The sequence below is a fragment of the Schistocerca serialis genome, chromosome 5, assembly GCF_023864345.2.
Source record: "Schistocerca serialis cubense isolate TAMUIC-IGC-003099 chromosome 5, iqSchSeri2.2, whole genome shotgun sequence".
Taxonomy (NCBI): domain Eukaryota; kingdom Metazoa; phylum Arthropoda; class Insecta; order Orthoptera; family Acrididae; genus Schistocerca; species Schistocerca serialis.
Genome location: NC_064642.1, coordinates 288,194,286 through 288,220,477, shown reverse-complemented (window position 1 = coordinate 288,220,477; position 26,192 = coordinate 288,194,286). Strand labels below are relative to the sequence as shown.

Below are 26,192 nucleotides of genomic sequence, written 5' to 3'. Positions count from 1 at the left end.
CGGAGTGAATAGTAGGTACAGTAACCTATTTTCACTATAAATGAGCATGAAGTTACATGCAGGACAGAAAAATAAATTATAAGCCTAATATTAGTCAATTACAGATGTACTTACTGTTGAATCCTAGAAATACCCTCACATAAAGATAATAATGTAATTGTAATACCTGGACATTTTCTATCAACTAAGTAGCAGAATGCATCGAGACGACTGGGACAAGATCGACAGCATCACTCACAGGAGCATGCAGAACGAACTCGAGTGCTGCACCGAGTGGCAAAAGAAAAAGTTTGAAAGATGCGGGAAGCAGACCGGCAAGGCAATTCCCGACATGTCACACACAGTGGTCAACCTCACTGAATGACAATTGACCGAAGAGGAAGTGTCTGTTCTTCAAAAAGGAGGGAATTTCGCTATCATCCCGAGAACTATACCTATGGAGGACATCATTGCCAACACCGAAGCAGCCATTCGGACCCTTCCTTGTGAAAGGGCAGAGGAAATACGCACTGAAACAGCCAGGATACTGCACTGAGCAAAACCACCAGCTTGCAACCTGAAGAAAGAAGAGGTATAAGCCATTAAGAATCTCAACGCTGACAAGAGTATATTGGTACTGCCTGCCGATAAGGGGAATGCGACCGTCGTAATGAAGACCGAAGATTATGAGCAAAAGATCCGAGACCTATTAGATCCGACGACGTACCGAAAACTAAGCGCAGATCCGATGCAGCGTATCACTCGGAATACAAATCGATTAATCAAAGCGTCTTCTCTGCCGGCAGACATACAGAGAAACCTGCGCAACACAGAAGCCCTACCACCTCAGCTGTATGGATTACCCAAGATCCATAAGAACAACATTCCACTGAGACCAATCGTTAGTGCTCTTGGCTCACCAACATATAAACTGGCGAAACACTTGGCCTCTCTGCTCCAGCCACACGTGGGGAAGACCGTCACATACATTAAGGACTCAGGACATTTCATTGAGAAGCTGAAGAAACTGAAACTTGCGTCAAACGACATCCTGGTCAGTTTTGATGTTGTTTCGTTATTTACAAAAGTGCCACTCAGTGACACTCTGGAGCACATCGGTTCCATGTTCCCGCAAGACATCAAAAAGCTCTTCCATGCATGTCTCACCATGAGCTATTTCACGTGGAATGGCGATTTCTACGAACAGCTGGAAGGTGTCACCATGGGTAGTCCTCTCAGTCCAGTGGTGGCCAAGTTCTTCATGGAGCAATTCGAAGCACAGGCACTGGACTCGGCGACTTACAAACCTAAGGTGTGGTACAGGTACGTCGATGATAATTTCGTGGTGTGGAGCCATGGTGAAGAACAGCTCGGCGAATTCCTGAGACACTTGAACAGCCTCCATGCCAACATAACATTTACCATGGAAGTAGAAAAGGACTAGAAACTGCCATTTCTAGATGTGCTGGTCACAAGGGATGGCGAAAACCTGGGACACAGCGTGTATCAGAAACCGACACACATGGACCGATACCTGCACAATCTGTCAAACCACCACCCGAGCCAGAAAAGAGGCATGATTAGTACGCTCGTAATGAGAGCAGGACGAATATGTGAGCCTCAACACCTCAGACGAGAAATGCAACACCTGGAAACTGTTCTGTGGAGCAATGAGTACTCCACAAATTACATTAGAAGTGTAACAGAGCCAAACACTCGGTGAAGTAAGGAACCAGAAAAAGAAATGTCGGGTACGGCCTCTCTGTCATACATTCCCAGAGTGATGGACAGAATCGGCCATATATTGCGCAAACACGGCGTAAAGACGATTTTCAAACCGTCAAGGAAGATCAAAGAGTGTCTTAGATCAGCAAAGGAGAAAAGAGACCCACTTGCAATGTCGGGAATATACCGTATACCATGCACATGCGGAAAACTTTATGTCGGAATGACTGGACGATCAATTAACACCAGGATCAAAGAGCATAAGCGACATTGCAGGTTGGGGCAGGTGGAGAAATTGGCCGTGCCAGAGCAAGCACTTAATGAGACCAACCACGTAATAAAATTCGCCGACATGGAAATTCTGGCTGTAGAGAAGCACTATCACACGCGCTTTGTTCAGAGAAGCTGTAGAAATCCAAAAACATGTGAACAGTTTCAACAAGATAGAGGAAAGCCTTAAGGTAAACGGATCCTGTCTGCCCATACTGCAGCGAACGACCGTCGCAGGTAGCAAGAGGAGAACCGCACGGGAAATGACCGCGGAGAAGCCCTCGGACGTTGGCGCGCCAAGTACATATAGTCTGCGGCTGCGAGCTCACCTCCAGTTCACAACCGGCAATGGTGGGTGAAGCTTTGACAATGCCAGCCACTTGTGCTGGTGAAATGTCAGAAAAATCATTAGATGAACGTCGGCCGAAGAACCCGAGACAGAAGCCAATAGGCAGTTTGTCAACAAGTGGCCACGAAAGCCTTAACAATTTTGAATTAGAAATGTGTTGGTCACAGAAGTGACAGCCTTAACAATTTTGAATTAGAAATGTGTTGGTCACAGAAGTGACTGGCTCTTATGAAATAGTACTGTATATTACATAATCACTATTATCGTTAATGTTAGCCTGTTACCAAAATTTTGTGGAGTTGTTAATTGTATCAGTTCATTTGAAATATTCCAGCTTGTGTACTTCATGATTGTTTCATCACCCTAGCAATAGGTCTGTGCCATCTTACCCTGTTCTTAGTTTGAGCACCAAAGTATATGAGCCATGACATTGCGTTTATCATGTGGCCATAAATATGTACTTCAGGGCCACTTACACTATTTTTCTGTGTGAAGTTATGGAAGCAATTCTTCATTACTATGTAATTATGGTTTTTCATTTGCAGATATGGCCATAGGTGCATACCTGTCAGGACATGTGGCTGTTCTGAGAAGTTACCCTGACATTAGCCTACATGTACAGCTGAATTCTTCAATAAAGACAATTGAAAAAAGTAATCACCAATTTTTACTCACAGTTTGTTCTTGGTATGATGCGGCATGTGGTCCTTCAGAAATAAGTAAGTGAGTAATAATTAGGTAGCTACAGTTTAGAGCAAATTATATTTTTGCTTTTAAACATTGAAGTAGACAAAATTATTGTCTAAGAATTGAATTAAAATAATTGAATGAACTGTAAAATTGAAATGTGTCAGAATAGGTGATCATTATTTTCATTTTTAAGGAGTACATATAAAAGTGAAAAAAATAAAAAAGAAAACCTTTAGCACCTTCTTCACAGAAGAAGGATGGATAAGTTGATGGAGATTAGACAGGAAGGGCAGGTCACTCAGGACCAGGTTTAGAGGAACCCACATGTTGTGAGAGTAAAGAGAGACAAATCCAAAAATGTAGGCATCAGAGGTAGTACATTGGTAAGCACTGTGCCAATGTCACTCCAAAATTTTATTAGGGACAATAAAAATTGAGGATGGTTCAAGAAGAAGAGATGTGAAATGAATAGTGCAATTAAGAACTAGGAGGAAAATGGTAAAGGAAAAAGGGAAAGCATTGAAAGAGAGAGGGGAGAGGGGGAGAATGAGATATGAAGACGAAAAATAAAAAGTAATAGAGTGAATATAAAAATAGTACCAAAGAATGGGGAGTGGGCTTGACAAAAGGTAAGTTCAGGAGTAGGGTGGACAAGGTCTGTGGGGTGGTTGGAGGGAAGAAAACCTGGGAGGAGTTGTTGGTATAAATGTTCAGAGAGTTGGCAGATGTGCAGTTACACTTTCAGTTGATGCCCTGCCCATGCAAAACAGAATATTGATGTAGAAAGAGTGGAAATTTTCAAAGTACAGTTGTTTGTTGCCTCTTGTTTGGTTTTATATTATAGTAACTTAACTGAGATATAGGTAAATGTCACTGAATTTGGCTTTGTGTTTTGGAAATGAATCAATGAATTTGAATTCGTAGAAGTAGCTAAGTTGTCACAGGAATTGGAAGAACTCTCTTTCCACTTGATACCAGGCCACAAAAATATAATCTATAAATGTGTGCTGATTTTGAGACCCAGCACCTGTGTATTGAAAAATTCCTCTTGCTTACAGCAGATGAAAAGCTTGCCATTGGATAGGGGACCTGGTTTCCCATAATGGTCCAGATGATTTGTTTATAAGTCAAGCTTGCGAATGTGAATAAGTTGTTAATCCTGAAAATGATGGGTGACAATAAATACGTTTTTAGGGAGACTTTCAGGTGGATCTTCGGAGAGCTACAGTTGTAGGCTGGTGAGGCTATTTGTATGTGGGATTTTTGAGTAGAGTGCAGTCAAACTGAAATAGCAAGGAGGATTCTAAGAGGGAAAAGAGTGAATTGATTTGAAAATTTCCAGGAATTGATTGGTGTCTTTTATATTGGTAGGGTGCTTTTAGTGACAGATACACTAGCCATGATGGTTACTTTTCTGTAATTTAGGAAATAGGTAGAAGGCTAAGTATATGGATTAGGAGGTGTCAGTAATTACATGGAGGCAGCTTTGTATCCTTGTAATGCTAATAAACCTTGTTGTTGTTGTTGTTGTTGTTGTTGTGGTCTTCAGTCCTAAGACTGGTTTGATGCAGCTCTCCATGCTACTCTATCCTGTGCAAGTTTCTTCATCTCCCAGTACGTACTGCAGCCTACATCCTTCTGAATCTGCTTAGTGTATTCATCTCTTGGTGTCCCTCTACGGTTTTTACCCTCCATGCTGCCCTCCAATGCTAAATTGGTGATCCCTTGATGCCTCAGAACATGTCCTACCAACCAATCCCTTGTTCTAGTCAAGTTGTGCCACAAACTCCTCCTTCCCCAATCATATTTAGTACCTCCTCATTAGTTATATGATCTACCCATCTAATCTTCAGCATTCTTCTGTAGCACCACATTTTGAAAGCTTCTATTCTCTTCTTGTCCAAACTATTTATCATCCATGTTTCACTTCCATACATGGCTACACTCCATACAAATACTTCCAGAAATGACTTCTTGACACTTAAACCTATACTCGATGTTAAAAAATTTCTCTTCTTCAGACACACTTTCCTTGCCATTGCCAGTCTACATTTTATATCCTCTCTACTTTGACCATCATCAGTTATTTTGCTCCCCAAATAGCAAAACTGCTTTACTACTTTAAGTGTCTCATTTCCTAATCTAATTCCCTCATCATCACCCGATTTAATTCAACTACATTCTATTATCCTTGTTTTGCTTTTGTTGATGTTCATCTTATATCCTCCTTTCAAGACACTATCCATTCCATTCAACTGCTCTTCCATGTCCTTTACTGTCTCTGATAGAATTACAATGTCATCGGCGAGCCTCAAAGTTTTTATTTCTTCTCCATGGATTTTAATACCTACTCTGAATTTTTCTTTTGTTTCCTTTACTGCTTGCTCAATATACAGATTGAATAACATCGGGGATAGGCTACAACCCTGTCTCACTCCCTTCCCAACCACTGCTTCCCTTTCACGTCCCTCGACTCTTATAACTCCCATCTGGTTTCTGTACAAATTGCAAATAGCCTTTCGCTCCCTGTATTTTACCCCTGCCACCTTCAGAATTTGCAAGAGAGTATTCCAGTCAACATTGTGAAAAGCTTTCTGTAAGTCTACAAATGCTAGAAATGTAGGTTTGCCTTTTCTTAATCTAGCTGCTAAAATAAGTTGTAGAGTCAGTATTGCCTCACGTGTTCACATATTTCTATGGAATCCAAACTGATCTTCCCTGAGGTCGACTTCTTCCAGTTTTTCCATTTGTCTGTAAAGAATTCTCATTAGTATTTTGCAGCCATGACTTATAAAACTGATAGTTCAGTAATTTTCACATCTGTCAACACCTGCTTTCTTTGGGATTGGAATTATTATATTCTTCTTGCAGTCTGAGGGTACTTCACCTGTCTCATACATTTTGCTCACCAGATGGTAGAGTTTTGTCAGGACTGGCTCTCCCAAGGCTGTCAGTAGTTCTAATGGAATGTTAACTACTCCCGGGGTCTTATTTTGACTTAGGTCTTTCATTGCTCTATCAAACTCTTCACGCAGTATCATATTTCCCATTTCATCTTCATCTACATCCTCTTCCATTTCTATAACATTGCCCTCAAGTACATCGCCCTTGTATAGACCCTCTATATACTCCTTCCACCTTTCTGCTTTCCCTTCTTTGCTTAGAACTGGGTTTCCATCTGAGCTCTTGATATTCATACAAGTGGTTCTCTTTTCTCCAAAGGTCTCTTTAATTTTCCTGTAGGCAGTATCAATCTTACCCCTAGTGAGAGAAGCCTCTATATCCTTACATTTGTCCTCTAGCCATGCCTGCTTAGCCATTTTGCACATCCTGTCAATCTCATTTTTGAGACATTTGTATTCCTTTTTGCCTGCTTCATTTACTGCATTTTTGTATCTTCTCCTTTCATCAATTAATTTCAATATTTCCTCTGTTATCCATGGATTTCTACTAGCCCTCGTCTTTTTGCCTACTTGATCCTCTCCTGCCTTCACTACTTCATCCCTCAAAGCTACCCATTCATCTTCTACTGTATTTCTTTCCCCCGTTCTTGTCAATTGTTCCCTTATGCTCTGCCTGAAACCTCTGTACAACCTCTGGTTTAGTCAGTTTATCCAGGTTCCATCTCCTTAAATTCCCCCTCTTTTGCAGTTTCTTCAGTTTTAATCTACAGTTCATAACCAATAGATTGTGGTCAGAGTCCACATCTGCCCCTGGAAATATCCTACAATTTAAAACCTGGTTCCTAAATCCCTGTCTTACCATTATATAATCTATCTGAAACCCGTCAGTATCTCCAGGATTCTTGAACCGAGAGTTAGCTATGATTAAGTTGTGCTATGTGCAAAATTCCACCAGGCAGCTTCCTCTTTCATTTCTTACCCCAATCCATATTCCTTCTCTTCCTTTTCCTACAATCGAATTCCAGTCACCCATGGCTATTAAAGTTTCGTCTCCCTTCACTATCTGCATAATTTCTTTTATCTCATCATACATTTCTTCAATTTCTTCATCATCTGCAGAGCTAGTTGGCGTATAGACTCATACTACTGTCGTAGGCGTGGGCTTTGTGTCTATCTTGGCCACAACAATGTGTTTCCTGTGCTGTTTGTAGTAGCTTACCTGCATTCCTATTGTTTTATTCATTATTAAACCTACTCCTGCATTACTCGTATTTGATTTTGTATTTATAACCCTGTATTCACCAGACCAAAAGTCTTGTTCCTCCTGCCACTGAACTTCACTAAATCCCACTATATCCAACTTTAACCTATCCATTACCCTTTTTAAATTTTCTAACCCACCTGCCCGATTAAGGGATCTGACATTCCATGCTCCGATCCGTAGAACGCCAGTTTTCTTTCTCCTGATAATGATGTCCTCCTGATTAGTCCCCACCCAGAGATCCAAATGGGAGACTATTTTACCTCCGGAATATTTTACCCAAGAGGATGCCGTCATCATTTATTCATACAGTAAAGCTACATGCCCTCGGGAAAAATTACGGCTGTAGTTTCCCCTTGATGTCAGCCGTTCGCAGGTCCAACACAGCAAGGCCTTTTTGGTTAGTGTTACAATGCCAGATCACTCAATCATCCTGACTGTTGCCCCTGGAACTACTGAAAAAGCTATTGCCCCTCTAAGGAACCATATGTTTGTCTGGCCTCTCAATAGATACCCCTCCATTGTGGTTGCACCTACGGTATGGCTATCTGTATTACTGAGGCACACAAGCCTCCCCACCAGCAGCAAGATCTATGGTGTATTGGGGGAGGTGCTAAACCTTATGGAACTCAGTTTGGATGAAGCAATGGCGTAATAGAAAGAGTTTTGTGTGTTGAGGTGTCTGAGAACCAACAAAGCCCCTCTGATAGATATTCCCTTGGTCAAGTACCACAGTAGTGGAGCTTTTCTCAACAAGAATATGATGTTAGAGCAGACTGCCTTTGGTTACTGATGACTAAAGACTCAGTTTGACTAACCTCTGGGCTCCAATGGTGTTTTAAAGAAGTGACTCTAAGACAATGCTGAAAGGCTTTCTTTCCTATATGGACATCATTAAGCAGCAGTACTCTTTTATACAGACAACATATATGACACTTGGTGAAGGCACAATATTTTGTGATGGTCCTATAAATGTGGTTCCTTTGGTAATGTGTTCATTTAATTCAATCATTTCTATCACAGTGCTGTTTTAGGCACTGAATTGTTGAAGTTGGTGGTGTTCTTATCACCAATGCCATCAGTAACACAAGATCCACAGTAAGGATTCTCATGCAGTGCTCCATGTTTTTGGATGATTTGATTATCTTTTCTTCAAACATGGCTAGAGGGTGAGTGTTCAATGTATGGACCATGAAATGTACATACTTAAAGATTGTTAGAGCTCTACATCACGAGGGAATCAGGATGACCACAGTACCGGTACATTAACCAGTCTCTGTGTTGATGTTGAAGAGCCACCATATGCCTTCCAGAGGCAGCTCTTCATGATGCATTAGGCACACAAGTTCATCACTCCATAATTACCAGTGTACAAAACTGTTGCTTGCACAACCATGGTATAGACTTTCAAAAGTCATGTGTGAGGACCTCATTTGTGATTTGTGTAAAGTATGAGTCAGTAGCACTTGTCTGATAAATACCTATCCTAACTATTAGTAAAAACTTTTTATTGTCTTCGCTTCTGAAATCAGACACAATAAACTTAGACCTACTCTTCGAGATGTGTTTTTAGTTCATTGCAAAATTTTGAGTGAACCCTACAACAATACATAAGTATCCATAGACAAGATATCTAGACTGGTTACCCATAATTACCAGGAATGCCTAGAAATTAAGAGTATTCAGTTCTTTATAAACGGAAAAGGCAATAAATTTATGAAAAACTTACAAATAATCAGAAGTACATTAAACATCATTTTTTGATATACTTTCTTTCATTCTAATTGCATTTTGTGATCTGAGCAAAGAGCTATGAGATATTATCACCAATTAAGACTTCTGCTGCATTTGGCCCAGTGTCTGGTCGCACTCTGGGCCTCATCATCAGCAAAAAAAAATTTTCCACTTGGAAACAACTACACAAAGGTGAAAAGATTAAAACTTGTAGGTGCCAGATCAGGAATGTGAGTGCAGGGGTTTGTCTCCACGAAGAATTAATCCAAAAATTACTTTGTGGCATTGGCTGTGTGGACATATGTATTGTCATGCATCAAGCACACTCCCTTGATAAACATTCCCCTTTTTTACTCTGTATTTCCCTCTGTAACTTTTTAGGTTTTCACGATACTGCACAGCATTAATTATTTCTCCTGGGGGCAAAAATTCAGTGAGGAATCACTTTATAGACCAGAAAGACAGCTGTCATGATTTATTGTGTTGAAATGATGGTTTTGAGTTTCTTGCTTAGATTAGATAGATTAGATTAGATTAGTTTTTCATTTCATAGATCTGTGCAGAGGAGATCCTTGTTGATGTGGAACATGTCAAATAAGATGATGAAGAGAAGGGATGTTGCCACTGCATTGACTGTCTTTTATCTCAGGGGTACAGGGACCACCCTCATTTTGTCATCAGTCACAATAATCAAGGGATTGTTCCCCTTGTATTTCACAACATTTGAGAAATTCCCATGAAGATGTGAGTTGTTTTTTTTGTTTTTCTTTTCCAACATATTTGATTTTGTTAAAACTTTGGTGTGGTGCACTTCCTTTTGCAAGAGAAAACCATATTATACTCTTCACATTGCAACTGGCAGGACTGAGAACAGAGAAATTTATTTCAGAATGCTACAATGGCAATAGCTTTCAACTGAGTGAGACAAATCGCCATATGTTCTGCTGCAAGCACCTTGTCCTTGAACCAGAACTACCAGCCACATCAAAAATATCCTTTTGAGCACCAGAAATTCAACCCTGTACTCTTACTTTCTGGAAATGGCTTATAAGTCCTAAAAATTTATGAAGCTAAGGAGTGTTATGTTTTTTAGTTAAATTTCTCATTTGCTCTGAGTCCATGAGTGCGTTTTACCCAGTATAATGAATGCATCAGGCACATAAAATAATTCAGAACTCACTTAACCATCTACATCTAAATCGTACTCTGCAAGCCACCTAATGGTGTGTGGTGGAGGGTACTTTTGTTACCACTATCTGATACCTCCAACCCTGTTCCACTCACTGTCAGTGCATGGGAAGAACGATTGTCGTTAAGCCTCGATATTGGCTCTAATTTTCTCCTCGTGGTCAATAAGCGAGATGTATGTTGGAGGAAGTAATATGTTTTCTGACACCACCTGAAAAGTGCTGTCCTAAAATTTCAATAGTAAATCTCTCCATGATGCACAATGCATCTCTTGTAACATCTGTCAGTGGAGTTTGTTTAGCATCTCCGTAATGCTCTCTCACCAGCTAAACAATTCCATAGTGAAACACGCCACTCTCCATTGGATCTTCTCTACCTCCTCTATCAGTCCTACCTCATAGGGGTTCCAGATAGATAAACAATACTCAAGAATTGGGCAAACAAGCACCTTATAAACCACAAATTTTATGGATGAGTCCCATCTCCTTAAGAGTCTTCCAATAAATTTGAGTCTGACACCTGCTTTTCCCACTATCTGTTTTAAGTGGTCATTGCGCTTAAGGTCACTCTGGATAGTTATACCTAGATATTGTACAGCAGAAACTGTCTCCAGCTGTTTGTCATCAATAGTGTAGCTGTACAGTAGTGGATTTTGTTTCCTACGTATGTGCACCTCTATTTATGTTCAGGGTCAACTGCCAGAGCCTTCATCAATTCACTGCAGGTCATTCTGCAAATTCCTACTATCTTCTGCCACTGCTACTGTGATGTAGACAACTGCATCTGTGAAGAGCCTTAAAGAGCGTATGACATTTTCGACCTACAAAGTCTTGGAAAGGAGATTTTATTTTCTTTGATACCAGTGGAAAAGGGAATTCAGAAATGAATTAGCGTGTATGGCAGACAGCCAATGACAAATTTACTAATCTTCTTGTGGTTCAATGTGGTGTTCCCCTATGTGGTCTTGTCCCTTTGTTGAAGTACAGAATCAAGGGTCAGTGGGAAGAAGAACAGCTGGGAATGATTGACATCTTGCTGTCATTGATAAAACCTATACTGGACCATTGTATTGTTCTGTCCACCAAATTTGATGGAATGAAGTTCTTATTATTCACTAAGCATAGAACACAGTCTAAAAATGCATTTCTCTCTGCTCAGAGGTATTGTTTCTGTTTTGTATCCAGACAAAAGATAGATCCTAGCTTATCACTTGATCTGCCTTCTTGTTGTGGAATGACTATTAATAATTTGTAGGAAATATATTCAACTTTCTAAATTTTGGCAGTGCAGCTGAGATTAAAAATTATTCTTTTTACAGAAACCTGCAATAGGAATGTTGTGTAAAGGTGATAACCAAGCATCTTTCAGAATCCTCTTCAGGGAACTAGGTGTAATTCATTGTACATGCCAGTACATATACACCCTTATAGTATCTATGGTTAATAACAAAAGTAAGGTAAACAACCCTATCTAGGACTCAGAATGGAGTTTTGTTCTCTAGTTCAGAGTGTATAACACTTTACCATCTTGTGTCAGCCAGGAAACAAAATCAAGGATGTTCAAAAAAAGTCAAAGAATCCCTCTTTAGACATTCTTACAATTAATCAGGCTATTAGGACTCAGTAATGTAAATTTCACAACTTCAAATGCCTATATTAACCAGTTCCCAACTTTCACATAAATTCTTTGTTATAAGTATTAGATAGAAGCAGCAGCTGAGTAGTAGAGGAGGAGATGCAGTGGATGTTTTCAATGTCACTGCTTTTCTCCTAATATTCATAAACATGTAGTACATAAAGTAATTTAAAGTAAAGTAATTTGTAAGTAATTCCATAATTATCAGTATGAACAATTAGCAGTAGTCAGAATTTTTGTTAGTATACTTTATGAAAGTAATCTGCAGTAGCTGCTTCTGCCTGTTAATGTATAGCTTCACTCATTTCACATCACTGAAGGCTCTCCCTCATGAAGGATTTGCTGGATGTAAAGTGTAAATGAATGAATAAATTAGGCAGTAGCTTAGAATGTGGTGTCAGGATCATACAATAACTGTGTCAGTAATCAGTCCTCCATACCTTCTGAGCACTCAGTTCATTCTTTGACACGCTTTAGAATGTTTGTTTACTTTTTATAGTTACTGTGATAGACTTAAATTGTGAGAAATAATGAACACCAAAATTTGAAAGTCACTGTGCGACTTAAACTGGACTCTGTTTTATACCTTTTTAAATTTGATATATTGTGACCATATTTGTCTTGAATAATTTTAACTAAGGCATTGATAACCTAACAAACAAACAAACAGACACACACGCGCACACACACACACACACACACACACACACACACACACACACACACACACACACACACACACACCACAATTTTAGTTCCTGTATGTGAACATTTTATTGTTTACCTTTTCTCAGTTTCAATTATGGGTGTGTTTTGTTTAAACAAAAATTACAATTTATTTAAGATGTTATGAATTTTATACACATACTGCACTTTCAAATAGAAATTTAATTACTTTTGCAAGGTGTGACAAGGAACATTTTCTTGGATACTGAGTATTATCGAATCCACATACAAGATGAAAATGGGAAAAAGAATGTACATGAAGAAGAGATAATACTCCAAAATGGTCAGAGATCTTGCAACACATTTGATGTCTTCATTCATGTAAGTCACTAATTTCAATCAATTTTATTGTTCCTCACATATTCTACTAACTATTTTTAATGATCCTATTGTATGAAGGTAATTATTTTTTTCAAGAAAAATAGAATAATGTTTAACTATGAAGAATAAATTTGATCATTTGCCATGAGTAAAATTGGACATATGTGATTCTAAACATGATACTCAAAGATTAAGACCATGGATACGAACAGCTAAAGAGGAATGTTCATGTTCCAGTGGATGGAGCAAGAAACGTAAGAAGTTCTGTTGTACGAGTCCTTAGTTTCTCCCAACATATAAAATGTTCAAATAACTTATAGGGATGCAGCACATTGAGATCATCAACAAATGACAATATTTTGAAGGGAGCACACCCTTACATTTTCTGTGCAAAACTGCACCAAGTCAAAATATCAGCAGTGGTCCATGACATCACCCACTGCATTCCTGTGAGTTATTTGAACTGTCCTGTAATATTCATCCTTATGTTAAATTTCAGTGAGAAAATAAATGTAAGAAAGCAAAGATGAAGTCCCATAGCAAAGTCATCAGAGAAGAAGATTGCAGCCCTGATATAATTTCTTATGATTATTTTGGAGGGAGAATATATGTATTAAAAAAAAAAAAAAATGGTTGCAGGTCCATATTTATGAATGAGTATGAGAAGTGAATCCACATCAGATAAGAAAAACATGTGGAAAAATATTTAGGTAATTGAATTTAAATGTTACTGAAAACTTCAAAGGATTATGAGACCTGAAGTGATTGTTGAAAAGTTTTCAGTTTTAGTTTTTACAAAAAATATTAACACATTTCTGCAATTATTAGTTTAATGTAATAACAATGTTCTCAAAACTGTATGTTTAATATTATCTAACTGACAAATTGCTAAATTTTATATCTATTGGGTAGTGGCTGTGAACAGGACGCCCATTCCTGTGACAGTAAACATTTTCATCTATCAAATAATTTTCATTAATAAAACACAACATCAAGTAAAATGCTCTTAAAAATTTTGTGAAGGTGATCTTTTCTAGATAATTTTACTCTTTTACAAATAAAGTTATTTTTCATGAATAATTTTCATTTCAATAAATAAATTTCATTATATGAAACAGTGGAAAGGACGAAATAGCAACAATTTGAAAACAATAGATCGCTACTCACAAACTAGAGCTATCATAGAGTCACAGATAGACACAATAAGAAGGACTACTAACATTTAACCCTTTGACTGCTGGAGGCGCACGATCCACCTGGCACGCTGAGGTGCTGTCATCCGTATACCTGCGCTAATGTGCCTGAACCTCGAGCTGCCACCTGGGGCGGAGCACCCCTCGCTGCCCCCACTCACCCTGTGCTGAACATTTCTGCAGTGACTGTGACTCCATGCAAAATATTGTGTCCTCTCATGGCTGATACAGAATACTCATAAATGCTCTCACTATGTAGTTTACCTGCAGGTGAATTACTACAGAATCAAACTGTCTGGTAAAACTATTTTCTGTCACCAAGTATGATATTTTACTTGTAGTTTTCTTGCACTATTTTTGTAGATTATGCCGAAAGTGACGTGATTTGTTAGCTTCACATCAATAGTTTATTGTTCTTTCTTGGATACACGTTTATAATGTCTGCATTCATCTATGCGTTCCTCACCGTACTAACTCAAGAATGAATAAAATAAGCCATAGATTATAGATTATTGTATGTTATTTTTGTTGTTCAGAACATCATATTACGTCATTTATAGGAGAAAGCGACATATAGATCATCTTTCATATCACACTTCATCATCAGAATTTACTGTGAGCAATGATAAGAACAATTTTATTTCACATCATTAAATTCGTATTCTGGTGTGATAAGAAATTTCACAGGGCCTACTGTTTGTATTGCTGAATTGCCCGAATATTTGTTGCGCTTTGTAATTACCCGATTATGCATAATTTTGTTTCTTTGATGAAATTTGTACAATACTTGTGATTGTTGCACATAAGTATTCAACAGGTTTTCCAACATTTCAAAGCTGTGAAATCTCTGTCTTTTTGTTAGCACATTAAATTCACTTATAGAGAAAATTCAAAGTCATGAACTGTAAATTTAGGCGTTACTTTTACACTCTGTAAATATGTTTCCCATCCTTCTTTTTTATTCTGAGCTTTGGACCAGCACTGGCGAAGTTAAAAACATTTGTATTTTGTTTTTCTCTTTTTTTTTTTTTTTTCCTAATAGCATTATTGTATTCATTCTATGCTGCAATTAGTAATTCTATTTTGTGTGGTACGACACACAATGGTACATTGCAAGTTTTACACTCTTACCTGCTTTCTCGACGCACTTTTTGTTTCCAGCAAACAATGCAACTACATGTTAGCGCACTTTTCTTGGATTACTCACTTGTTATAATGTCTGGAGAATGCCTTCCCACAAATCTTAGAGGATTATCATCAGAACACCTTCCTCTGCCAGCTTTTCTGTACTCTAACGCATATGTTTATGTAAGTTCCCTTACCAGTGGCAGATGAAACTCTGCTGTCATCATTTTATGAGCTGATAATGATCTGTGTAGGGCATGAGCATTTAAAACACACAGATCTAGAACGTGAAAAAAGAACTTTTTATACCACTTCATTGCTTTCCGTATACATCTGACAGGGCTAAGCAGCATATCAGAATGGTCAACTGCTCCCATATTCAAGTTATAATCTACAATGCTTTGTGGTTTCTTAATTTTTTCTCCAGTATTACTGTCAATCGTTCCTGTGTCAACCATTTCTGTGGTGTTACATGTGGTCAACATCCACACTTCCCTTTTGTCACACCACTTTATTGCAAGCATTGTATCAGTACACATAAATTGAATATCTCTAAGTTCCAGTTTCTTCTGAAGTTTCGGCATGTTGCGTCTGTTCTTACGGATAGTACCACATGTGTTTGCCCCATGACTGTGAAGCCAGGCAAACAAGTCTGGGCTTGAGTACCAGTTATTGACATAGAGGGTATGTCCATGTCCTAAATAGGGCTTCATACGTGTAGCCATTATGTCACCACTTTTCCCCAAATTGTGGAACTCAGTTTCTGTTGATGCCCCTGTATAAGCAATGAAATCCAACACATAACCAGTCTTACAATCACATAACACTAATGTTTTTATACCGAATCTACTCCGTTTCGATGGAATGAATTGTCTGAAAGATAAGCGTCCTTTGAATAATAACAAACTTTCATCAATGCAGAGTTTCTGATGTGGATTAAATGCACAATGGAAAGCTGTACACACTTTATTGACCATGTTCCTAATTTTGAATGATCTGTCTACTCCAGTATTGCCAGAGTTGTCACTGAAATGTAACATTCTCATAAGTAACAAAAAGCGGTCTCTTGACATGAGTTCACTAATAATTGGCGTATTTAGAAGAACATCTCTGGTTCAGTATTCACTAATTTTCAGTTTTTTCACATGAGGCATCAGAAGACAAACAATACATTTCTTCATATCCAGTATCTTTCCAATTTGAGATTCGAGAATGCACTGATTCAGGAGTATTCTCCTTGGTGAATAAATAAAACCAATTCGTTTTGTCAGCTATATATTTCATGAGTTCTTGCATAAAGAGTAACATGAAAACTGACAGAATACTTGACACACATGTCCTGACAGTGTATCATCAAATGCGTGATCAACTGGCTGAAAGTAATTTTCTTTCCAATCAAATATATCACTAAGACATGCTTTCCTCATAGGTGTTTCACTATCACTTTCTGATTCTTCAGATTCAGAACAACTAACATCTCTTGTTGAAACATGAGACTGCTTTGACACCCCTGCTGCTGTGGATGGTTTATGAATAGAGCTTTCAGACTCTGTGGAAGAGCTATTACTTTCGTCAAAATCAAGTATTTCACCATCACTGTCGCTCCTCATAAGACTCTCCAGGATTTCTTCCTCAGTGCAACCACGACGTCTTGCCATTTTCCTTATAAAATACAGGACGTGAAGAACACTGATGTAAATTCTGATGAACTGTGAACTGTAGTGCGAAGCATAGGCTCACAACAGACAAGCTAGTGGCCAGAACTGCGAAAGGCTACTGAGACATGGGACGGGAAGTCCGCTGTCCGAGTTATCTCCTCATCAGCGCTCAGGTAGCAGCGTGCCTATACTACTCATCAGTGCTCAGTGGCCGGCAAGCAGGTGTGACTTAACTCGTCAACAGCACTTAGGGGAAAACCGGTGGCCGCGACTATATCATCATTAGCACCCAGGGAGCGGCACGCAGCATGTCAAGGAAACTCGTCAACAGCAGTCAAAGGGTTAAGCATTTGGACAAAAAAGTCCTTGGTCTATATCAGGAAACATGCACAAATTCACACAAGGACAACTCACTCATACTCTGCCATTTTCTCCGGGTGCTGGCTGTTCAGCATCAGGGGTTGGTGATGGGGGTCATGTGTGTGAGTTGTGCTTGTATGAATGTGTGTATGTTTTCTGTTTCATTATGAAGTATTTAGCTTAAAAGCTGTATATAAATGAAATACTGTAAAACAATTACACTAAATTATTCTCCTTTATAAACTATTTTATCAACAAGTCATGTTTACAAATATCTTATAAGCTGTCTGTTTGACCAATGCTTTTAATTTGACTGTCAAAATGGACAATTGTGAAAACTGCCACAGAATCGTCAGGAATGGCAAACAGTGAACTCTTTCTAAAAGACTTACTTTGACAATATATGACTTGCATCTAATTACTGTGGCTGATGATATGGATACTATCAAAGTTGCATATTGTGGCTGTTTCCACTCAGTCATATCATATGACATAATTTTCCATGAGAATCGATATTTAGGTAAAAAAATCTTTATTGCACAATAGACAGCAGCTAGAATTGTGAATGGCATCTTTCAAGATCTTTTTGCAGAAACTTATTCCAGAAGTACCAAATATGAACCACTACATTTCAGTGCTTTTAGATTTAATAGTGCATACCACAATCATAGTGAAAGGTCTAAAAAGACTTACATAGAGGTCTAAAACCTCTAAGTCTTGTACAAGAAGGTGTTCATTATTCTGCCTCAAAAACATTTATATCAGATATTAAAGTTCACATTAATGCCTTGCTTGCATTTAAATATAAATTAAGAAAATGCCTTTCATGAAAGTGTTTCTACTCTCTGAGATGAGTAGCTGCAGATGAATCAATGACTGTTTCTATAAATTTGCATTATTATTTGTATTCTAAGTTTTGAGACACATGTAAGCCAAAATCTGTCTCACTTGTTTGAGATAGATAACGTATGAATAATTTTTTCTCTTCTAAATTTATTTTCAGTAATTATCTTGTGTTAGTGGAATGTATTTTATTAATTTTACTTCAATCATTAAGCTTGTACACCAATTTATGCAACATTTTTTTACTGTTTATTTGTTTATTACATTTATTGTTTTTGTGCACTTGTAAATCTGGCTCATCCCAAATGCTCATGATTTATCACAATATGGATTCAAGAATTCATAATAAAAACAAAAATAAAAATTAATAATAAAAAAGAATGAATTACAAATAAAAAATAATGTCAGATTTGTTTTCATGTAGGACACTGTAATATAATATATTTGAAGTACCATGCTGGTCACTTCTGGAGATGCAGTGGCTATCACTGCCACTACACAATTCCAGTAATGGAAAAATAGCAGCTTATCTAGAAACTTTGAACTGATTTGACAGTAGCACTTGAAGAATTAGCAGTCTGCAGCAATAACTTTAGGGCTATATTGGAAGAGTGAATTACTGTCAAGCCCTCCAAAATACTGAAAACACTGCTGAGAAGCTGCATGCCTGTTAGTTTCAGTCTAGCTGTCTTCAACAGATTCAGTGCTGCAGAGGTTGTGCATAAAAGTATTCTGGCAACACAAGAATTTCAAAAGTTGTCTGGGAGTATCGGAAATAATGTCTAAGCTAAGTCTAGGATGCAAATTTGTAAGAAAACCAAGTCCTACTGCTAGGCAGTATTCATGAGAAGGGACTGTTAGAACTGATACAGAACCCTTTGGGAATTGATTACAAGTGTTTTAAACCAAGTGGGGGACTCAACAATGTCGTATGTGACTTAAACTCTGTTGAGGAGGATCTTGGAAATGAAGACCATGTAATGATAGTAGGGGCTTCAGACAACAGTTTGAACCATAACCTTAACTATACAGTTCAGGATAACAACAGGCAAATTACTGAGAATTCTCCTGATACTGTTCTGAAGCTTTTGAGCAGTGTGATAAACCCTGGATCGAACAATCAGTTTAACATCTTACAACAGACTTGGAAAGAATTTCGGGGGAGGACACTGCCTCAGTCAGTTGCATCATATATGGTGTGATTTGTATCTAAATGCTTCTGGCAAGAGATTGCTTGTGCAGATAATTGCCAGAAGCATCCAGTCTGACCAAATCAGTATCTGTCCTACCCGGCAGTTGCCCATGTGTTTTCTACACATTTTTGAGTAAATTTATATATTAGACACAGCTGTAGAGTAAATATAGTTACAGCAGGTATAGTTAGAAGAAAACACAGCAATGTAGACAAGTCCATGTACATTAAAGAAAGTGCATTTAGTATGTCTATCAAATCATTAGAAGCCACATTAATGAAAATGATGAAGTTCTCATATCATACAGTAAATGAAGAGAGAGTTGGATTGGCAGCAGATTGTTAGTGCATTACAGAACATTACATAGAAATAATAGAAAGAGGTGAATTAATCTGAGTTTGTACAAGCTAATTTATTACTACTATACCAAAAATAAGAAGTAAGGAGATGTGATTATACATGCAAATGATGGATTTAAATTCCAGGCCCTGCAGCTTATTGAATATATTAATGAATATCTCTTTGACAATTGTGCCACATTAATGGGAGAGGAAACACACGAGCCTGAAAGTTTGGTCATCAGCTGGAAATATTTTAGCTTCACAATGCAGAAAGATAGAGCTTTAATAAAGTCCTGCAGACTTAACTGGAGAATCAATGTTTTCTGGGAGTTTAACGATGATCCTCCATCAGATAGTACTGGCTGAGGGCACCTAGAAGTATTAATCTCCAACTTTGGGTTATTTGCCATGGTGAAATTCCCATTGAGGATTGAAGCCACTGATGTAGACCCAACAACATTCAGTGGTTCAGATGTAAAATCAATAATGAATTGTTTCTCCAATAATATTGGTCAAATGTCAACAATAATATATAGTTATCAGTAAGGTAGGATATAAAATGTAGACTGGCAATGACAAGGAAAGCGTTTCTGAAGAAGAAAAATTTGTTAACATCGAGTATAGATTTAAATGTCAGGAAGTCTTTTCTGAAAGTATTTGTATGGAGTGTAGCCATGTATGGAAGTGAAACATGGACGATAAATAGTTTAGACAAGAAGAGAATAGAAGCTTTCAAAATGTGGTGCTACAGAAGAATGCTGAAGATTAGATGGGTAGATCACATAACTAATGAGGAGGTATTGAATAGAATTGGGGAGAAGAGGAGTTTGTGGCACAACTTGACTAGAACAAGGGATCAGTTGGTAGGACATGTTCTGAGACATCGAGGGATCACCAATTTAGTATTGGAGGGCAGCATGGAGGGTAAAAATCATAGAGGGAGACCAAGAGAAGAATACACTAAGCAGATTCAGAAGGATGTAGGTTGCAGTAGGTACTGGGAGATGAAGAAGCTTGCACAGGATAGAGTAGCATGGAGAGCTGCATCAAACCAGTCTCAGGACTGAAGACTACAACAACAACACATCAGTAAGGTACAGTTCATAGAAGAAAAGTACTGTTTCAGAGAATCATTAACAATGACTTGATCACTGTGTTTAGCTAGAAGTTATGTGAAGTTTGCTTGGGGGATAGGATATATGGAAAATGTAACTCTTTCCTTTCTATTTCTGCAGCAATCTGATGCCTACTTTATTTTAAAATAAGAAAGGTTTAAATTGATCAAAGATAGAAAGATTTATGTGCTCAGAAAACTAGACGAAGAAGCAGCAGTGTCATGTCTCAATGCAGAACTTGAAATGTAGAGGAACTATGGGTCAAATTTTAAAAGAAAATTTGTCCACGCACTGGATAAATGGGTACGCAATTCTACAGTTCATAAGGGGAGTGAAATTCTGTGGTATACAGTCACTGTAAAGGAACTGCTAATGAAACAGAGACTACTCCATAACAGGTGTGAAACAAAACATAGAGCTATACCTGGAGAGATGCTGAATGGAAATATGACCCAGTATCCTTGACATCCATTTCCTCCATGCCAGCCAGCAGGGATTCCAAAAACATCAATGATGTAAAACACAGCTCCCACCTATCTCACAATAAATACTGAAAGCCACATATCAAGCCAGTCAGGTAGGTGCCATATTTCTCACTTCCAAAAAGCATCTGACTCAGTACCACATTTTCACTTATTACCAAAATTACAATCATATGGGTTATCAAGCAAAATTTGTGACTGGTTTGAGGATTTTTTGCAAGAAGGACACAACAAGTTACCTGGGATTGAGAGTCTTCAACACACATAGAAATACCACCAAGTATACCCCAGGGAAGTGTGTTGGGTCCCCTTGATGTTCATGTTGTGTATTAATGACCTTGTGAAAAGTATTAATAGTAACTACAGACTTTCCACAGGTGATGCAATTATGTATAATGAAGTACAATCTGAAAGAAGCTGCACAAATATTCAGTCTAACCTTGATAAAGTTTCAAAGTGTTACAAAAATTGGCAAGTTGCTTCAAATGTTCAGAAATGTAAGATTTGCATTTCACGACATGAAAAATGTAACATCCTATGACTATAATATCAATGAGTCACTAGTGCAATTGGTAAACTCATACAAACATCAGGCTACATCCCTTCACAGAGACATGAAATGGAAGAATCATATAGGCTCCATAGTGGGGTAACGCAGGTAGCCCCCTTTAGTTTATTGGTAGAGTACTAGGGAAATGCAGTGACTCTACAAATCACTTATTTGATCCTTCCTAGAAAATTGTTCAGGTTTGTGGGATCCATACCAGACATGGGACACTGAACATATACAGAGAAGGGCAGCACAAATGATCACAAGTTTATTTGAGCCGTGGGAGAGTGTCTCAGAGTTGTTGAAAGAACTGAACTGGAAGACTCTTGAAGGCAGACTTAAACTATCCTGAGAAAGCATAGTTACTCAGAAGAAGGCCAAAAATTTGACTTCTTCAGTATGATTGTTCACATTGTGACGTGGTACCATACTCAGAAATTTTTTTGTCAACTGACTAACCACAGAAGCCTACACAATTATACATATTTATAAAGCTTCAAGAACTGGCTTTAAATGATGTCTCTAGGAATATACTACAACTCCCTGGATATCATTCCCATTTGGATTGTGAGCACAATAGTGGCACTTACGAGGCATCAAACAAAAAGTTTCAAGAAATGGCTTTAAATGATGTCTCTAGGAATATACTACAACTCCCTGCATGTCATTCTCATTGGGATTATGAGCACAAGATTAGTTTAATGGTTGCACTTAAGAGTAATCAAACACTGATTCTTCCCAAGCTACATGTGTGAAAGGAATGGGAGAAAGCCCTTGTAACTGGTACAAGGAGACATAACCTCTGCAGTGCACTACAAAGTGTTTTTCAGAGTATGGATGTAAATGTAATTAAGTATAGTAGTAGTATGGTATTCTGCCTTATGGCAGGTCTTATCATTGGTTAAACCTCTTCCACTTTTGTCTGTCCATAGCCGGTCTTTTCATTTCTGAATATTTGTTTCGTTTTATATTTTCCAGCATTTGATATCTTCTTTTTCCCTTCACCATTCCTTCTATTCCTTCCTTCAATAAACAGTCCCTCCTCAAACAATGTACAATCCAGTTCTATTTTCTCTTTCTGATAGCTTTCAGCATGTTTCTTTCTTCTCCAACAGTTATATGTATAATGGATGTTTAATTCCTGGAATTAAAGTTACTTAAACAAAGAACAATAATCTCCCTCTAATTCAGGGGACAAATTGCAGCAAACAGTTGAAATATTACACCAATATTGTAAAATCTGTCTGTCAGTTATTAACAAGCAAAACAAATACATTTTACTCAAGAAATAAAACACTCCAGGAACAAGGAAAAAATTTGGAACGTTACTAAACAAGCAACAAACAAAACTAGTGATTAAAGTGAAATTTAATGCTTGTAAAGTAGCACTGGTGGGTACAGTGAAACATTAAAATCACTGGCAACCAAATTCAGTGACTACCTCCACATACTGAAGTCACATGTTTTAACCATTAGCAAACAAACAAATACAAATGCGTTAGATTTAGTCATTACTGCATGCACAAATCAGTACATGTTAATTCAGAAATGCAGTCCCTAAAAAGATTACAAAATCCATCAGATCACTAATAGATCATAATTATGCTATAGATGATGGTATTTCTAGTAGCAGAATATTAAACTCTGGTGCAGATTTGATTTGATTATTCTTAATCCATCTTTGTAATCAATCAATTGTCCCAGTGACTATTTCCTGATAGATTTAAATATGCTACAGTAACACCCATCAACAGGATGTCCCAGGAGAAATGGTCAATAATCAGGGATATGACAGGAACAATCATTTGAAGCAAAAACATGATGTGGATCTATGTCCCATTCCAAACAGTTTCCAACAGACAATCCATTTAAGGTACATTGTTATTTATTCTCTGTATTATTCAATATACACTCACTGGGTGACTCTTCTAATCTATATTCCTTTCCCTAACCCTCTTCAGTCCTTTTCCTTCACCTCTCTTCCTTCTGCTTCAACTCTTACACCAGAAGAAGGAGCCACTTGCATGTGAAAGTTCGATCCTTTTGTGCCAGTGTTCCCCTGCCACCATTTGGTGAGTAGATTTTTTTTATCTGTCATTTACATTATATCATTAATATACAGTCAGGTTTACACATGTAAATATGTGCAAGAGTTAGGAAATGTTGCAAGATGCTTTTCAGACAGCATGTAAACAAATACAGTTAAACGATGCTTCTCTAAAATACTGAAATTTTCCTACTTCTACTACTGTGTTGGTGGGTGTTGGCAGCTAAAACAGATGTTTTGTTGATCTGTATAATTTTTGTAGATTAATTCCTCAAAGTACTTGCAATATATTTATCAGTTGCTACATTTCTTGTCCTGAAAGGGTTCTGCTAATCAGTGCCCCTTTAGCTGTGGATTAGCCCTTTTCAATGGACTTCATCTCCTTTTGTGTTGAACAGGAGACTGTAAATCTTTTGAAGTCCTTCAAGGCAAATAACAATTGGTACAAACATATTCTAACATCATTTGTTCTTTGGCCAGTAGTTCTTTGCTGTCATGGAGATCACATTTTGTCCATACCCTTCACCCATGGTACCACAGAGCATACAACTTCATCCAGCAGGTAGATACACACATTCATGGCCAGCCTTGCTGGTAGCACAGTATAGTTACAACTCTGATCTGTGCAGGCTGTACAGCACCTCCCAAAAGTGGGGTGCTTTCTACTTACTAACTAACTTGCGAACATCTTTATCAACCAATGTAGAGTAGGGAAGCAGGATATCTCATTCAAAGAATGACACGTCACACTTTAATACATTCTCTGTTCCTCACAATACTTCACTCACAAGACACAATGGGCAACTGCATGTTCAGTAGGCTAGTTTAATGGCAGAAAGACATCCCAAGCAAAGAGGTTGAAAGCAACAAGGTAGGTTGGGCTAGAATAAAATGTAAAAAAGTTTGGTTGGATAAAGCGTATGTGTGTGTGCCACTATCCAAAAAACAAATGCATATTAAATGTGTTCTATCTTAGAAACTGTTTGGTGTATGTCATCTGTCCACATGAAGTTTTTTGCTTTAAATGATGCTTCCTGTTTTATCTCTGAATATTGACCATTCCTACAAAGACAGTTTGTATAAAATTGAAGATTAGCAAATAACCTCCAATGAAATTAATTTCTTCCATGTTTTCAAAAATGCTAGAATGGTCTATGATAGAACATTTACTCATTAACTGAGCAGAACTTCTTAAATCCCTCTCAATATAGCTTTCATAGAGCCTTCTGCACAAAAAGCAGTACAGTACATCAAGAATGAAGTCCTGGTATGACTAAATAAGTAAAATTATCCTCTATCTATACGTTGTTGGTTTGCCTAAACCTATGTGTTACATAGCTCTGATAGGTAAACTAAAGTGTTATGGCATTAATGGAATCCTTCATGTTTGGATGGACTCAGTATTACATTCTTTGTCCTATATTTACCAGGTTTACTTTTAATGTAAATCTTGAATGGACACTGACTCTGAATCCCAGCCATTGCTCATTGATAATACACATCTCTGAGGACATATAATTGGAGTTTCTTCCAAATGAATTGGAGCAACTGTTGTAACCTGCCTGGTTTTCCTGTCATCAAATCTTAGACATTTTCCTAAAGAAATTAAATCTATTCTCTCAATATCTACAGCTTCCAAGGCTGGCAGACAAAAATTCGTCTACATTATTGTCAAAGTTTCTTTCTACTCCAGATAGACACAGAAAAATCAAGAAATGCCAGGTGTTCACTTTTAAATGCGTCATTATGGTAACTTTGTTTGGTTCTAGGTTCTCTAAGGACCCTAGCTATTTCTTTATTTGTTTTAGTAATTATTTCTGTAAAACCAATATGATCAACAAGTAGATCCTGAAGTGAAATGGGCTATTTATTTCTTTGGCCTGTCCCTTGGCAACTGGCAAATGAGTTATCAGGATCCTAGCTAATGGCTGGCCTCTGCTTTCATGTTCCTAAATGCTCCACACATCATTTCTCCCAATATAAACTATAGGTGTACTGAAGCATTTGTAAGTTCAGATTCTGTGGCATGAGAATATTGCACTGGTCCAGCAGAGGCCTGAATGGGTCCCAACTCTATATTACTGTCATCTTCTTCATCAGACACTTCAAATTGTTTCACAATATAGTCTGGCTTTTCATCCACGTCATAACATCAGCCGCACGGGGTAGCCATGTGGTTTGAGGCGCCTCGCCACAGTTCGCATGGCCCCCCATGTTGAAGGTTCAGGACCTTCCTCAGGCATCGGTGTGTGTGTGTGTGTGTGTGTGTGTGTGTGTGTGTTGTCATTAGTTTAAGTTAGATTAAGTAGTGTGTTAGCCTAGGGACTGATGACCTCAGCAGTTTGGCCCCACAGGAACTTACCACAAATTTCAATTTTTCATAACATAAGTGGCATTGTCTTCAAGAAGTTCAATAATGAAACCGTGATTTACTTCCATTCAAGTTTCAGTGTGTACAGTTTATTTCATGATAATGAAAATACAATACCATAATGGAAGAAAAT

General features: G+C 37.9%; 1 protein-coding gene across 3 annotated transcripts in view; it reads left to right on the top strand.

Annotated features, from left to right (window-relative positions):
- LOC126480903 (integrin alpha-4-like) overlaps nt 1-26,192 on the top strand; it is a 582,211-nt gene that overhangs the window by 295,491 nt on the left and 260,528 nt on the right. For all 3 annotated transcript variants that reach the window (XM_050104300.1, XM_050104298.1, XM_050104299.1), the window contains exons 12-13: nt 2,869-3,042; nt 12,639-12,781. In XM_050104300.1, coding sequence (XP_049960257.1) covers nt 2,869-3,042; nt 12,639-12,781 — 317 coding nt within the window. The remainder of the gene's footprint in view (nt 1-2,868; nt 3,043-12,638; nt 12,782-26,192) is intronic.